The sequence below is a fragment of the Terrapene carolina genome, unplaced genomic scaffold, assembly GCF_002925995.2.
Source record: "Terrapene carolina triunguis isolate 2854851 unplaced genomic scaffold, T_m_triunguis-2.0 Scaffold103, whole genome shotgun sequence".
Classification (NCBI taxonomy): domain Eukaryota; kingdom Metazoa; phylum Chordata; order Testudines; family Emydidae; genus Terrapene; species Terrapene triunguis.
The window spans coordinates 3,754,463-3,767,338 of NW_020664454.1; the positions used below are offsets into that span (position 1 = coordinate 3,754,463).

The 12,876-nt window shown below is 44.6% G+C and overlaps 1 protein-coding gene and 1 long non-coding RNA gene across 2 annotated transcripts in view; one reads left to right on the plus strand and one right to left on the minus strand.

The window, feature by feature from the left end:
• The window catches only part of LOC113406546 (low-density lipoprotein receptor-related protein 8-like), a 268,015-nt gene that overhangs the window by 252,272 nt on the left and 2,867 nt on the right, over positions 1-12,876 (plus strand). Inside the window, exons 10-15 of the mRNA XM_026651832.1 lie at positions 526-753; positions 1,362-1,480; positions 4,489-4,628; positions 7,097-7,238; positions 8,577-8,729; positions 9,639-9,866. Of these exons, the coding sequence (XP_026507617.1) occupies positions 526-753; positions 1,362-1,480; positions 4,489-4,628; positions 7,097-7,238; positions 8,577-8,729; positions 9,639-9,866 (1,010 nt within the window). The remainder of the gene's footprint in view (positions 1-525; positions 754-1,361; positions 1,481-4,488; positions 4,629-7,096; positions 7,239-8,576; positions 8,730-9,638; positions 9,867-12,876) is intronic.
• The window catches only part of LOC113406547, a 28,221-nt gene that overhangs the window by 12,051 nt on the left and 3,294 nt on the right, over positions 1-12,876 (minus strand). Inside the window, exon 2 of the long non-coding RNA XR_003369793.1 lies at positions 713-849. This is a non-coding gene — a long non-coding RNA (uncharacterized LOC113406547). The remainder of the gene's footprint in view (positions 1-712; positions 850-12,876) is intronic.

Consider the following 12,876-nt stretch of genomic DNA (forward strand, 5'->3'; position numbering starts at 1 on the left):
CATCCTGTCAAACATGACGTGTGCACAGAGCTTTAAAACAAAGAAACATGACAGCTCCCGGCCACGAAGTGCTTACACACCAAATAGCTATGACAAAACAAGGGCGTGACCATCAGCAAAAGGCGGGCGGGGGGGGGGAGGAACAATGAAAGAATAAAGGTTACAACAGTGAGGAAGTCTGAGATAATCATGCTGTGTTTGTGCCCTAGTTCAGTAAATAAATTAATGGAGATATCCTATCTCCTAGAGATGGAAGGGACCTTGTTGAGTCCAGCCCCCTGCCTTCACTAGCAGGACCAAGTACTGGTTTTGCCCCAGATCCCTAAGTGGCCCCCTCAAGGATTGAACTCATAACCCTGGGTTTAGCAGGCCAATGCTCAAACCACTGAGCTATCCCTCCCCCCTAAATTGACCAGAGTTCATCTCTTCATAACTCATTTCCTCCTCCATGTAAGGCTGCAGCTTTTCAACTTGCCTATCTGCACTGACTCTTACTGTGCTGTTCATCAATCCTTGTCTTTGCAGTGCCTACATAGACAAAGCCAGCGACATAGCCGAGCAGGTGATTTTGATAGACAGTCAGCTGAACTCCCCTGAAGGCCTGGCGATGGACTGGGTTCACAAGAACATCTACTGGACAGATTCGGGAAACAAAACCATCTCTGTGGCCACTGCTGATGGAAGCAAGAGGACAACACTTTTTAGCACTGACCTAAGCGAGCCCAGAGCCATTGCAGTTGATCCGACACGGGGGTAGGTGTGAAGATGGAGTTCTGCGTTATGGCATGTTCCAGTCTTGTTTTCACTCCTCTCATGAGCTCTCAGACTCTGGCTAGGACTGCTGACATGCTGAAAGTTAAAGCGCACACGTAAATCTTTGCAGCGCCGAGTCAAAAGCAGCTTTGAAATTACATCTCAGAAATTCTTTTGCACTGTTCATGTGTCAGATGGGGACGAGCTGGTCCAGTTTAAAGCAGGGTACGTGATTTGTGATGAAAACTGAGGTAGTCTGATGCACAGCTGAACGAGCACATGTTTTTAGTGCTGGATACAAAGGCCAAAGATCCAGCAGAAATTCCAAGAGCTATTTCACAGGTACTAAAGAATGTTTTTAAGCCCTGGTGTAACATAGTCCTGCAATACGTGCTCTTCACATTAGATCATACAGTAGGAACCCATCAGCTCCATTGCGCAGATGTTAAAATGGATTAGAATAACAAAGGCCTAAAACACTGAGTACAAAAGGGCACCACACCTTCTGATTTAAGAAACCTACTCAAATTATGCACACGCATCTCTTGGGGTAGGGTCAGCTCTGCATTTAGTGTGTTATTGACTTTTCCTTTCTGTGGCTCTTTCAGATACATGTACTGGTCTGATTGGGGAGACAAAGCTAAAATTGAAAAATCTGGCCTGAACGGTATGGATCGGCAAGTGCTGGTAACAGACAACATTGAGTGGCCGAATGGCATCACACTAGGTAAGTCGCAGAATCGGTAATAGATCAGTGCAAGTGATAAAGCTCCCTATGTCTGTGGCCTCTTTAAATTTATGTTTATTGTCATACAGGAATGGGAAAGACAACATAATCCTTGAAAATCCAGGCTGCTTTGATATGACAAGCATCTGTCATACACACAAGTGGCCAGCAAGTTCCCTCTAATTCACTGGGGTGGCTTGCCTCCCATAGTGCCCTCTCGTGGGACTTGGGTGGCATCTTACACGGTCCCAGGCTCCTGTGGGCAGGGCAGCTGTAAGTCTGGTGAGGCCAAACCCCACAATGCCTCTGGGCTTCAGTCATCCAGTTACTTCAGTTGTCAGAGGCTCCTAGGTCTTCTCCATAGCCTCCCTGGGCTGGGGAGACAGTGCTTACTCCCTCGTGGCTGCCTCAGCTGGCAGGCTAGTCACCCCTCTCCGGTAGGGAGGCAGCTAGCTCCTGCCTGTTCACCAGTCAGCCCCGAACTGAGCCAGACTCTCTCCTTTTCTCCCCCAAGAGGCCTGACATTAGCTGCAGATATAATGAGGTGGGACTAGCTGAACCCAAAGGTTCTCTTTAACCCCTGCTGTGACGGCAGGCAATTTTGTCCACTACCTCACAGGCTACTACTACTGTTACTAATTCATAATGTGACGGGTTGGATCACAGAAACCCCCTTGGGAGCTGCCACCTAATGTACCAAGACTACTTCTGCTCCTGTTTTCCCTGCCAGCTCAGGACTCCAGCACCCTGTCTTGCTGAGCCAGACACTCCCGTCTGCTCCAACACAGACCCAGGGTCTGAATTACTTGCCCCAAAGCTGCAGGTTTACCTGAAAACAGCTCACAGAACTATGCTTGTCTTTAGCACTCAGATGCCCAACTCCCAATGGGGTCTAAACCCAAATAAATCCGTTTTACCCTATAGAAAGCTTATACAGGGTAAACTCATAAATTTTTCGCCCTCTATAACACTGATAGAGAGATATGCACAGTTGATTGCTCCCCCAGGTATTAATACACACTCCGAGTTAATTACTAAGTAAAAAGTGATTTTATTAAATACAGAAAGTAGGATTTAAGTGGTTCCAAGTAGTAACAGACAGAACAAAGTAAGTCACCAAGCAAAATAAAATAAAATGCGCAAATCTATGTCTAATCAAACTAAATACAGATAATCTCACCCTTAGAGATGCTTCAGTAAGTTTTTTCCTCAGACTGGACACCTTCCTCAGACTGGGCACAATTCTTTCCCCTGGTACAGCTCTTGTTCCAGCTCAGGTGGTAGCTAGGGGATTCTCCATGATGGCTCCTCTCTCTCCTCTTTGTTCTGTTCCACCCCTTTATAAATCTTTTGCATAAGGCAGGAACCCTTTGTCCCTCTGGGTTTCCATCCCCCCCCACTGGAAAAGCACCAGGTTAAAGATGGATTCCAGTTCAGGTGACATGATCACATGTCACTGCAAGACTTCATTACTCACTTGCCAGCACACACATACACAGGAAGACTCACAGGTAAACACAGCCATCTGCAGACAATGGTCCTGGTTAATGGGAGCCATCAAGATTCCAAACCACCATTAACGGCCCACACTTTGCATAATTACAATAGACCCTCAGAGTTATATTTCATATTTCTAGTTTTAGATACAAGAGTGGTACATTTATACAAATAGGATGATCACACTCCGTAGATTATAAGGTTTGTAATGATACCTTACAAGAGACCTTTTGCATGAAGCATATTCCAGTTACATTATATTCACTTATTATCATGTTTTTATAAAACCATATAGACTGCACAACGTCACACATAACATTTGCCCTTGTTATTAATTAACCAACAAATTAATGCTTAGGATTTCAACCCAGAGCTTGAAATGATTGCTTTTATGAGTGGCAATCACCCCTTTGCATTGAGGTTAGTTGATCTCATCCAAAATTAGAATTTGTCCCAGGAAGAAAAGCTCAGTTCATGAAGTCCTACAGTGGCACGAGTCACCTTCTCCCACTTCTTCCCCGCTTGTCCGTGAAATGAAATATACTTGAATCTGAAACCTAGGAATGGCTTCGAGAAAGTGGGATTCCCCATCACTGGAAATGTTTAAATCAGGATTGGATGTTTTCCTAAGAGATGCTCTAGTTCAAACACAACTATTAGACTTGACGCAGGAATTAATTCATGGAAGTTCTATGGCCTGTATTATGCAGAAAGTCAGTCCAATTATCACACTTGTCCTTTCTGCCTTAAAATCTATGAATTTATGAAAAGGTGAAGTCACTCAGCATTGGAAACCACCATCATTATTAGCATTAATTGCACCTTCATCAGGAGTCTCAGCAAAAAGCCACAGATTAAGTGGTCTGGAGAATGAACTAGCCTCTCAGCCTTCGAAAAGATCCTTCAGGCAAATCCAGGCCTACACTACAGACCGATCTGGGTATAACTCCATTGCCATGGGGTTTGACAAATCCAGCCCCCTGACCGATGCAGTTATACTGACCAACCCCCACTGTCTCATGTCGATGGGAGAGCGGCTCCTGTTGATATAGCGACGGCCTCTCGGGGAGGTGGCTTAACTGCACTGATGGGAGAAGCTCTCCTGTCGGCATAGTAGCATCTTCACTAAAGTGCTACAGCGGCGCAGCTGCACCAGTGCCACTGTAGCGCTGTCTGTGAAGACAAGCCCAAATTTGAGGGACATTGCTGGGGTGGAGTTGAGAAGCCAGCAAGGCCGCTGGCCTGTTCTACTTGATCAGAGAGGGGACTACTTCACGAGCCGGGCTGTCAATCGAGCAGCTCTCACAAACACACAACAGCATGTTATTTAGGGGTGCCTGGGTCAGCGTATCTGGGCAGTGAACCAAAGTTTCAACCACCATAATAAATAAAAGGGATCAACAGCCCACGGAGAAGTAGCCACTCTGCCAACAGGAAAAATATTGGGCAATAGCAAAAAGTGCTGTAGTTGCATGTACAGTAATTCTGCCTGGTCACATTTCCTGTCTCAGATTTGCTGAATCAGCGTCTCTATTGGGTGGACTCCAAGCTGCACTTACTTTCAAGCATTGACTTCAATGGCGGCAATAGGAAAGTTCTCATCTCTTCTGCTGATGACCTGAGCCACCCTTTCGGAGTAGCTGTGTTTGAGGTAAGAATGGGTGCAGAGCTGGCTGGGGAGTGCAGGAAGCCACAGGATCTCTTTCTACACACCTCTTGCTTGAAAGTTGTGCCCTGTAAATGGCACAGGAAGCTCCTGGGCTGTGTCAGCTGCTGCAAAAAGCCATTAATCCGGTGCGAGTTCAGCAAGGAGTATTCCCCAAGAGCGGCAATCAGTCAAATGCCACTATGTAATGCATTACTTGTGTAGTGGGGAGGAGCACCCTGCCTAAACCGGCATCGCCTGCACAGCTGACGTGGGCTAATGGCACAATTAGATTTTAGTCACGTTAACTGCTTGTGTAATGGCCAAATCACCGGCAGGAGAAAACACAGGCAGGTTGCTATGATTATTGTCAGGCCATATGGGTGTTTCACTAACTAAAGGCCTGATGCTGCTGAGTGAGCATCTCCTGTGAGATAAGACTTCAGTAGGAGCTTCACAGGAGGTGCTAAAGCCTCCTGTTAGGATCAAGCCCCTTGAACACGGGGCATCCCCTCATCTGGGTGCATGGCAGGGATTTATGTGCCCGCTTCGGATGGCTTTGAATGTGACACTGCAGCTTGCTCTGAACACTTCTTACAACTCATCTGCAGTGTGATTTCCTGGCTTTGCATTTTCCCAGACCCATGCCGCATGTGCTCCCTTCCTCAGCCTGGCAGATTGCTAATTGTTTGCGCAGTCATTATATGCTACTGCTTGACAGTCTGCAACAAGGATCAGTGTTCCCAGATAGAAATCTGTACAAGCCCTTTGGGAGCTGGCGGTGATGTTAGTGGGGAGCCTCTCTGCCTGGGAAGAACTGAGAACCCAGTGCACTTGTCTGATGGCAGGATTTAACCCCAGGAAAGTGTCGTTTACTTATCCAATTTAAACATAAACCCAGACATTTCTCTTCCTTTCAAGCTGAGTTGGCCGTGCTCTGGTGCACAGCCCTGACAGCTGAAGGATGCACACTCTACTTGCCACAAAATTAAGAGCTTGATCCTGTAGGCACATACTGCCCCGGTGTGCTTATTGGCATGCATAGCCTTGCTGATTTTAGTGGGACTGTGCATTAAATTAAGCACGACATCAACAGTGTTTGCAGAACTTTTACAGTGTTTGTTAACCAAGAATATGCTGTATACCCCCTTCCTCCATCTGAATCTTTTCTCAAGATAAAGGAAAATCTCTGAACTAGCTCCTGAGAACCCACCCTTCCCCCTCCAGCTATGTATTTCATCTTATTAAAAGACGTTGCAAGTGCTACCTTTTCATCTGTCGGCCAGGTCACCTTCCTATAACTAAATCCATCTCAGTAGTCTTCAATTCCCACATACCTACTGTGTCCTGTTATATTGTGGTATTTAGGTATCTCTCAATCTGCAGTAATCATTAGAAAGTGCCACTTGCTTCTAAAGATTTTACTGCAGGAGATAGAAGTGGGTCTTTTGGATGCTCCCTCTTTAGTGTTTATCCATTGCTGCAGCGTTAGAGTCTTTAAGAATACAAGTGGTTTTGCCCTACAGAGATACCTGCTCAACTGAGGTCACATCTTTGGAAAGGGAAGGAAGATCAGCATTTACTGGCACTTTCACTGTGGTGCAGGGATCAGAGATTTCTAACAAATTCCTTCCAATCCTATTCAAAATCCACGCCCATTGGAGTCCGAAACTCTTCTTTCACTAAACATAATGGACATGGCCTCTTTGTATCCAGGCCTGCTCGGAGTGTTCTCCCCTCCCACCCAGCCCCAAAGCTACTCTAAGGAACTAAGCATTTTTTGCCCATCTGTAAATGCTGCTCTCCAGATCTGTTACCACCTCCTGACACTGAGCCCAGGTCTACCCCGGGGGGGAGGGGGGAGGGGGGGGAGAGGGCCGACCTGAGATACTCAACTTCAGCTATGTGAATAGCATAGCTGAAGTCGGCGTATCTTAGGTCGACTTACCTGGACGTGAGGACGGCGGCGAGTTGACCGCTGCCGCTCTCCCTCTCGCGAGCTGGAGTTCCGGAGTCGACGGGGAGCGCGATCAGGGATCGATTTTTATCACGTCTACACTAGACCCGATAAATCAACTCCTGATGGATTGGCGGGTAGTGAAGACCTGCCCTGAGACACTTGCATCTTTGTGTTGCAAAGCCAAAAGTAGCATCACATCATGATCCAGCAGCACCACAAAATGACAAGGTTATCTCAGTCTCAGTAGACGTCTCTAGATTGTTTAGTATGCGATTCTGCAAACTGCTGAGTGCCACTGTCTCCAGCTGGAGTAGAGGACACGCCAATAACATACTGCAAAATTAGCACCTGTCTGTTTTGCATGTACTTAAAATGCCTCTGATTAATGTGCAAAAGAAGCTGAGATGTAGGCAGCCTTGCCCCAAATGGCCTTCGGGGCTGCCAGAGAGCCATCATCGAACACTTCATGGGGTTTGCATTTATCCAAATCAAAATGCCTGTGTGTGTTCTGCAGGATAAGGTGTTCTGGACTGACCTGGAGAACGAGGCAATCTTCAGTGCAAACAGATTGAATGGCCTGGACATCTCCATTTTAGCAGAGAATCTCAATAACCCTCATGATATTGTGGTCTTTCACGAGCTAAAGCAGCCAAAAGGTAAGGCATGCCCTCAGTTCTCCCATAATCCAAACACCATTCATTCATTTGGGTCGGTAAATAAAATGCCTCCCAATTGTCTTGGATGGAGTGGTAAGGCAGATGCTGCTAATATAAAATGAATGCCTGATGTTTGAAATTCCTGCATAGTTAATTCAGTGGGCGCTTTTATTGAAAAGCCTGCAATTTGTTTATAGTAATTTAATTAGCAGCTTTCCTTTTGAAGTCTAGTCTTAGAGCAATCAGAGCAGCCTGTTGCCTGCTGTTCATTTTAGGTGACACTTTTTGGCAGTGTCACTCAGATAAAATTGGAAAGAACGCTAAACAAAGTAACTTGCTAATAGTTTTCTTAGCAGGAAGAAAATGGCAGGGAGATAGATAGCTTTGAGATTGTGGGTATTATGAGACAACAGCTGTGAAATGGCACCACCTTACTCAGTAGATATGCTCCCCCTATGTATTCTGGGTCAGATAGGCTCAGTGAGAAGAATGATTGTCCTACCTGTTACTGGTGCTAGTACTGAAAAGCCTGCACAACTAAGAGAGGAGCTGGACTCTTTCCTGGTTCAGCATAATCAGCACAAAATTCTAATTGAAGAGTTTTTATTATTGACGATCATCAACAAACTTGACATTCAAATCCCAGCTTTACTGTGTGGAGCTGGCAGGTAGAAAAACCATGATTTGCTTGTAAATTGAATATATTTGAACTATAGTATTGGGTAGTAAACAAGAAACCCCACGACATTTTGAAGCTTTCATCTGAAGATCTCATAATGCTTTAAAAACACCTGAGAGGTAAGAGTTATTAAGCAGCCAAGTAAATTGAGGCAGAGGGTGAAGCAAAAAATTTTAAAGTCTGCCCAGCATGAGACAGTGAGGGCCTGATGTTCAGAAATGCTGAGTGTCCATAGCTCTCAGTGACTCCACTCAAGGTACGATTCCTCATCGTCACTGAAAAGCAGGATTTAAGTCTCTTGAGTTAGATGGCCAGAATTAGAGGATGCTTTGAAAACAATGGCTTAAGTGACTTAGTCAGTCAGTGGAATAACAAAGAATAGAACCCAGGCGTCCTGCCTCTCCATCCCCTGCTGCAACCATCAAAGCAAAGCAAAACTGTTGCATGTAGTATATGAAAGTGGGAGCGCACAATGGTGAGGCCACTGCTACTTTCCTGCATACAAATGGAAGAGCTCTAGAAGATGGAAAACTCCTAGGGGTTCTGAGTTAGAATAGAATCTCATTCGGGAGACGGGTCTCTTTGCTATGAACAAAGATAAATTGATGAGCATGGTTTGAAACAATACATTTGTTTTTCCCCCTCCCCACCTTGAACAGCTCCAGATTCCTGTGAGCTCAGCTCCCAACCCAATGGAGGCTGTGAATACCTGTGTCTTCCCGCACCCCAAATCTCTCTCCATTCCCCCAAGTATACGTGTGCCTGTCCTGACAACATGTGGCTGGGCCCTGATATGAAGAAATGCTACAAAGGTAAAAGCAACCACCTTAATGCAGGGACCTCTCTCTTAGCCTGGTGTTGCTCGGCACAAGCTCCTTCGAGCCACACCAATTGTACCCCACCCTTCCACAAAATTAACTTACATCAGTGAAATTTCCCCCTCTCACAACAGTGCATGAACCATTAGCTACGGTAGTCTGTGCGCTTGGGACCTTTTTGCACATAGCTTGATATTTTGGTTGGTCTGGAGTGTCTCTTTATTGAGAATTTGTTTATTCACAAAGAGTAATCAGAAAAGCTGAATGCATGAAGGGGAACAAAGAATTAGTTCCTGATCCAAATCCCATTGATCTCAATGGAAAGACTCCCATTGAATTCAGTGGGCTTTGGATCAGGTGCTAAACATGTGAATGGTTTGAAATCATGGTGGTGATGTTGGTCAATAAAATCATTCATTAACACCGCCCCATGAGGCGTGAGTGGCGTAGATTGTATATTTAGGAAAATATTAGGCCACATTCATCTTTAGCGAACTCTAGTCTCTTCATGGGAGTTACTAGAGGTGAATTTTACCTAATATTTCCAATATGGTGCAAGTTCTGAATTTTGGGGGCCCACACCCAAAAAAGTATGATAAAGACTTTGAACTTCTTTATGTCACCTTCCATCCACAGCACTTCATAGATATTAGTGAATTAAGCATCATTACACCACTGTGAACTTTGTAAATTATTTTATTTCCATCTTGCACATGGGCAAACAGAGGTATAGCAAGGCAACGGGCCACATAACAAATCAGGACTAGAAACCAGACTCCTATGCTAACCGTTATCAAATCTGGAAAGGAGTGCTGCCTATCACCATGTGAGATCTGCTTTGCAGACTTGTTTAACCAGATTTCAGTCATTGTTTTGTTTTAACTATATGGGATTGCTTTTCAGATCTTCCAGCTGCCTCAACAACTGAGCCAGTTTCAACCATCACCACTACTATGATTTCCACCATCAACGCAGCTACAACTAGCAACACCAGCAATGCCAGTAGAGAGAGCTCAGGAACTGTATCACAATTCTCCATCACAACCCCAGGTGTTGGCTTACCCACAACTACATCCAGCCTAATAGGCACAAAGATCATGACACCTGGAAATAGCAATTTATCCCAGCACTGTAAGAGATTCAGGTTCCTACTTCTTTACTTTCTGCCAGGTACAAGAGTATCACAAAGATCCATGGGCTAGTAGGAGAGCTGGCAGGTCAGATGTGCTGTATGCATGTCAGACACAGGCATGCATAGATGGGCAGAATTATGATAATAGAAAAGTGATCCCAGTTTCTCTGAACTCTTTGGTTCCAGGTTGTCGTGTCTGATTCCCTGGGATTCAGTCTTACACGCACAGCATTTAAGGTTTCTATTTCTCAAAGAAAGTTGCATTTGTTTTGCTCAGCACAATGCTCTGAAAGTTCATGTAGCCCTGCTCTGAAATACCTCTGACAAAGTTTTGCATTAAAATGAGTATCTCCATGGCCTGATGTCCACATCACAAAAAATACTCCCAGCAGATGGCACTAACTGGCTTCTTTATTGTCAGCCTCTACAGAGGCTATGTACTGAATAAGCCATGAGGGATTTAACTACCTTCCCATTCTTGGTGGTGATCCCCATAGGTCAGGGTTGCAACACATTCGCAGGGCAATGCAGGGAAGCTGAACTGCTTTTCCATAACCTTGCTGGTCTACAGAGAGGCAGATTTCCACCTCCAACATAGCCCCTTTCGCTGGTAATTGATTAAAAACAATAAGACAGAAGACCTTTGGCTTTTCAAACACTACACTGAGCAAAAGAGGCATCATTTCCATTGCATCTGCAAAGCACTAAATCATGCATCCCTGTTCTCATCGGCAAGACAGGACACATGATACTTGATGCTAAGCAGTGCGCAGTGCTCTTGAGAAAGCAGAATCAATCTCCCAAATTCGTTCTCATCATTCTTACCTATGTAAATCTCCTTCCAAACCCCAAACAAAAATAATTAGATTCAGTGTTTATTAAAATATTTCTAACAAGGACAATTATGGTACCTATCTCATTAACTGGTAAAATGTCTATTTAATAGAGTTAACTGCCAAGGGGATTCATTTAAAAGGATAAACTACCTTTTACATTATTTTCCATGCATTGGTGTCTCAGTAGATGAAGTATTTAGCCTTTTCTCTAATTAGTCCTGATTTGTCAGCGTAAATACAGTATATTGCTGAGTTCAGTGCTAATCCCGTTAAGATTGCAAAACACACATTTTGCAGAATGAGACATTAACATGTATTGGTTTGCTCTTATAAGTATGACATTCCGTCGAATTTTGAGGCAACCTCCAGGTTCAACTTAGCTATTGCACATGGCATTCTTTGGTGTAGTCACAGCCACAGGAGGATCATTCAAATGCATTATGTACCACAAAGTTCTTTTCCTGATAGAGCAATAGCTTGGTGGCTGTGTTGCTATCAGAGGGAGCTGTGCTGCACAAGATGAAGGGTCAGCTACTCTCCTTGATAAAGACAGAGACTTTCCATTACGGGCCAGATTTTTACAAACTCACCTCCCTTTTTGTGTCCAAACATTAAGAACAGAAGAAAGAACTGGCATATTGTATCAGCCCAATGGTCCATCTACCTCAGTATACTGTAATCAGACAGTGGCTGGTGCCAGATGCGTCAGAAGGGAGGAACAGAACAGGGCAATTATTGAGTGATCCAGTCCCAGCTTCGGACTGTTGGAGGTTTAGGGACACCTAGAGCATGGGGTTGCATCCTTGACCATCTTGACCAATAGCCATTCATGGACCCATCCTCCATGCACTTACCTAATTCTTTTTTGAACCCAGTTATACTTTTGGCCTTTACAACATCTCCTGGCCATGAGTTCCACAGATTGACTGTGCATTACATGAAGAAGTATTTCCTAATGTTTGTTTTAAACCTGCTGCCTATTAATTTCACTGGGGTTCTCGTGTTATGTGAAGGGGTAAATAACACTTTATTCCCCTTCTCCACAGCATACATGATTTTTATATACCTCTATCATATTCCCCATTAGCTGAGCAGACCCAGTCTTTTTAATCTCTCCTCAGAGGTGTGAAACAGCTTCCATATAATAATTTTTGTTGTCCTTCTCTGTACTTTTTCCAATGCTAATGTATCTTTTTGAGATGGGGTGACCAGAACTGCATGCAGTAGTCAAGGTGTGAGTGTACCATGGTGGACAGGTAATTAGATATATGCACACAGAGCCAGGAGAAACAACACTATGAGCCGTACACATGGAGAACCAGTTTTGAACCACTGGACCATTACACATGAGATTTTTCAATACCTAGAACCAGTCATAGGTTGCACTCTATCCCTACTACCAGGACCTTACACTAACAAACAGGCATTTGAAGTGCTGTATTTTTTAGAGTTGTTTGGGATTTGGTGGGCTAGCTCTCCCCGAAGCTGGTCCTTCTCAGACCGGAAGGCTCATTGTCTGAGAGAGACCCCTGCTCTGAGCATATGTTTCTTTATCAGCTCTTCTTAAAGCTAGCCCCAGTGTGCTCTGACTTCAGAAGACTCAGCTCTGGTACCTAACCACAGTCTCTACATTCCCTGGCCAGCAGGAGCCTAGGTGTGCTGTAGAGGCATCTCATTCAGCCCTATAATGGGGAGGGAGTACCTAGTTTCACCTAATAGTTGAGCTAATTAAGGGACAGCATGAAGAGGTTTAGAAGGGAGTTGGTCACACATCACGTTGTGCTTTTCTGTGGCCATATTCAGCAGTCAACTGTGCCCCCTTCTGTAAAGCCCTGTCACTGTACATGGATATGGACAGTTCTTCCGAAAGGGCAGGCCCCTTAGCAACTCTAGCCCTCATTTTGCTTATTTTGGGGTCTCATTTCGTTTGAGGTCCCAGTCTGTGTGTCCTACTGTGGCAGTTGACATCTGGGGTTAGCAAGCTAAAAGCCTCCACATTTCAAAGTTGTTTATTATTATTTAGGAGTGAATCTGTGTGTTGTGGCACAGCCATATAGCAGGGCGCAAGAGATGAAAGAATTAGGAAAGAAAGATGGCAAGCTGCCAGCTCAGGATTATTTATTTTATGATTTGGTGTCTTGTTTAAAGATGATTAATTATCAAATATAAGCAC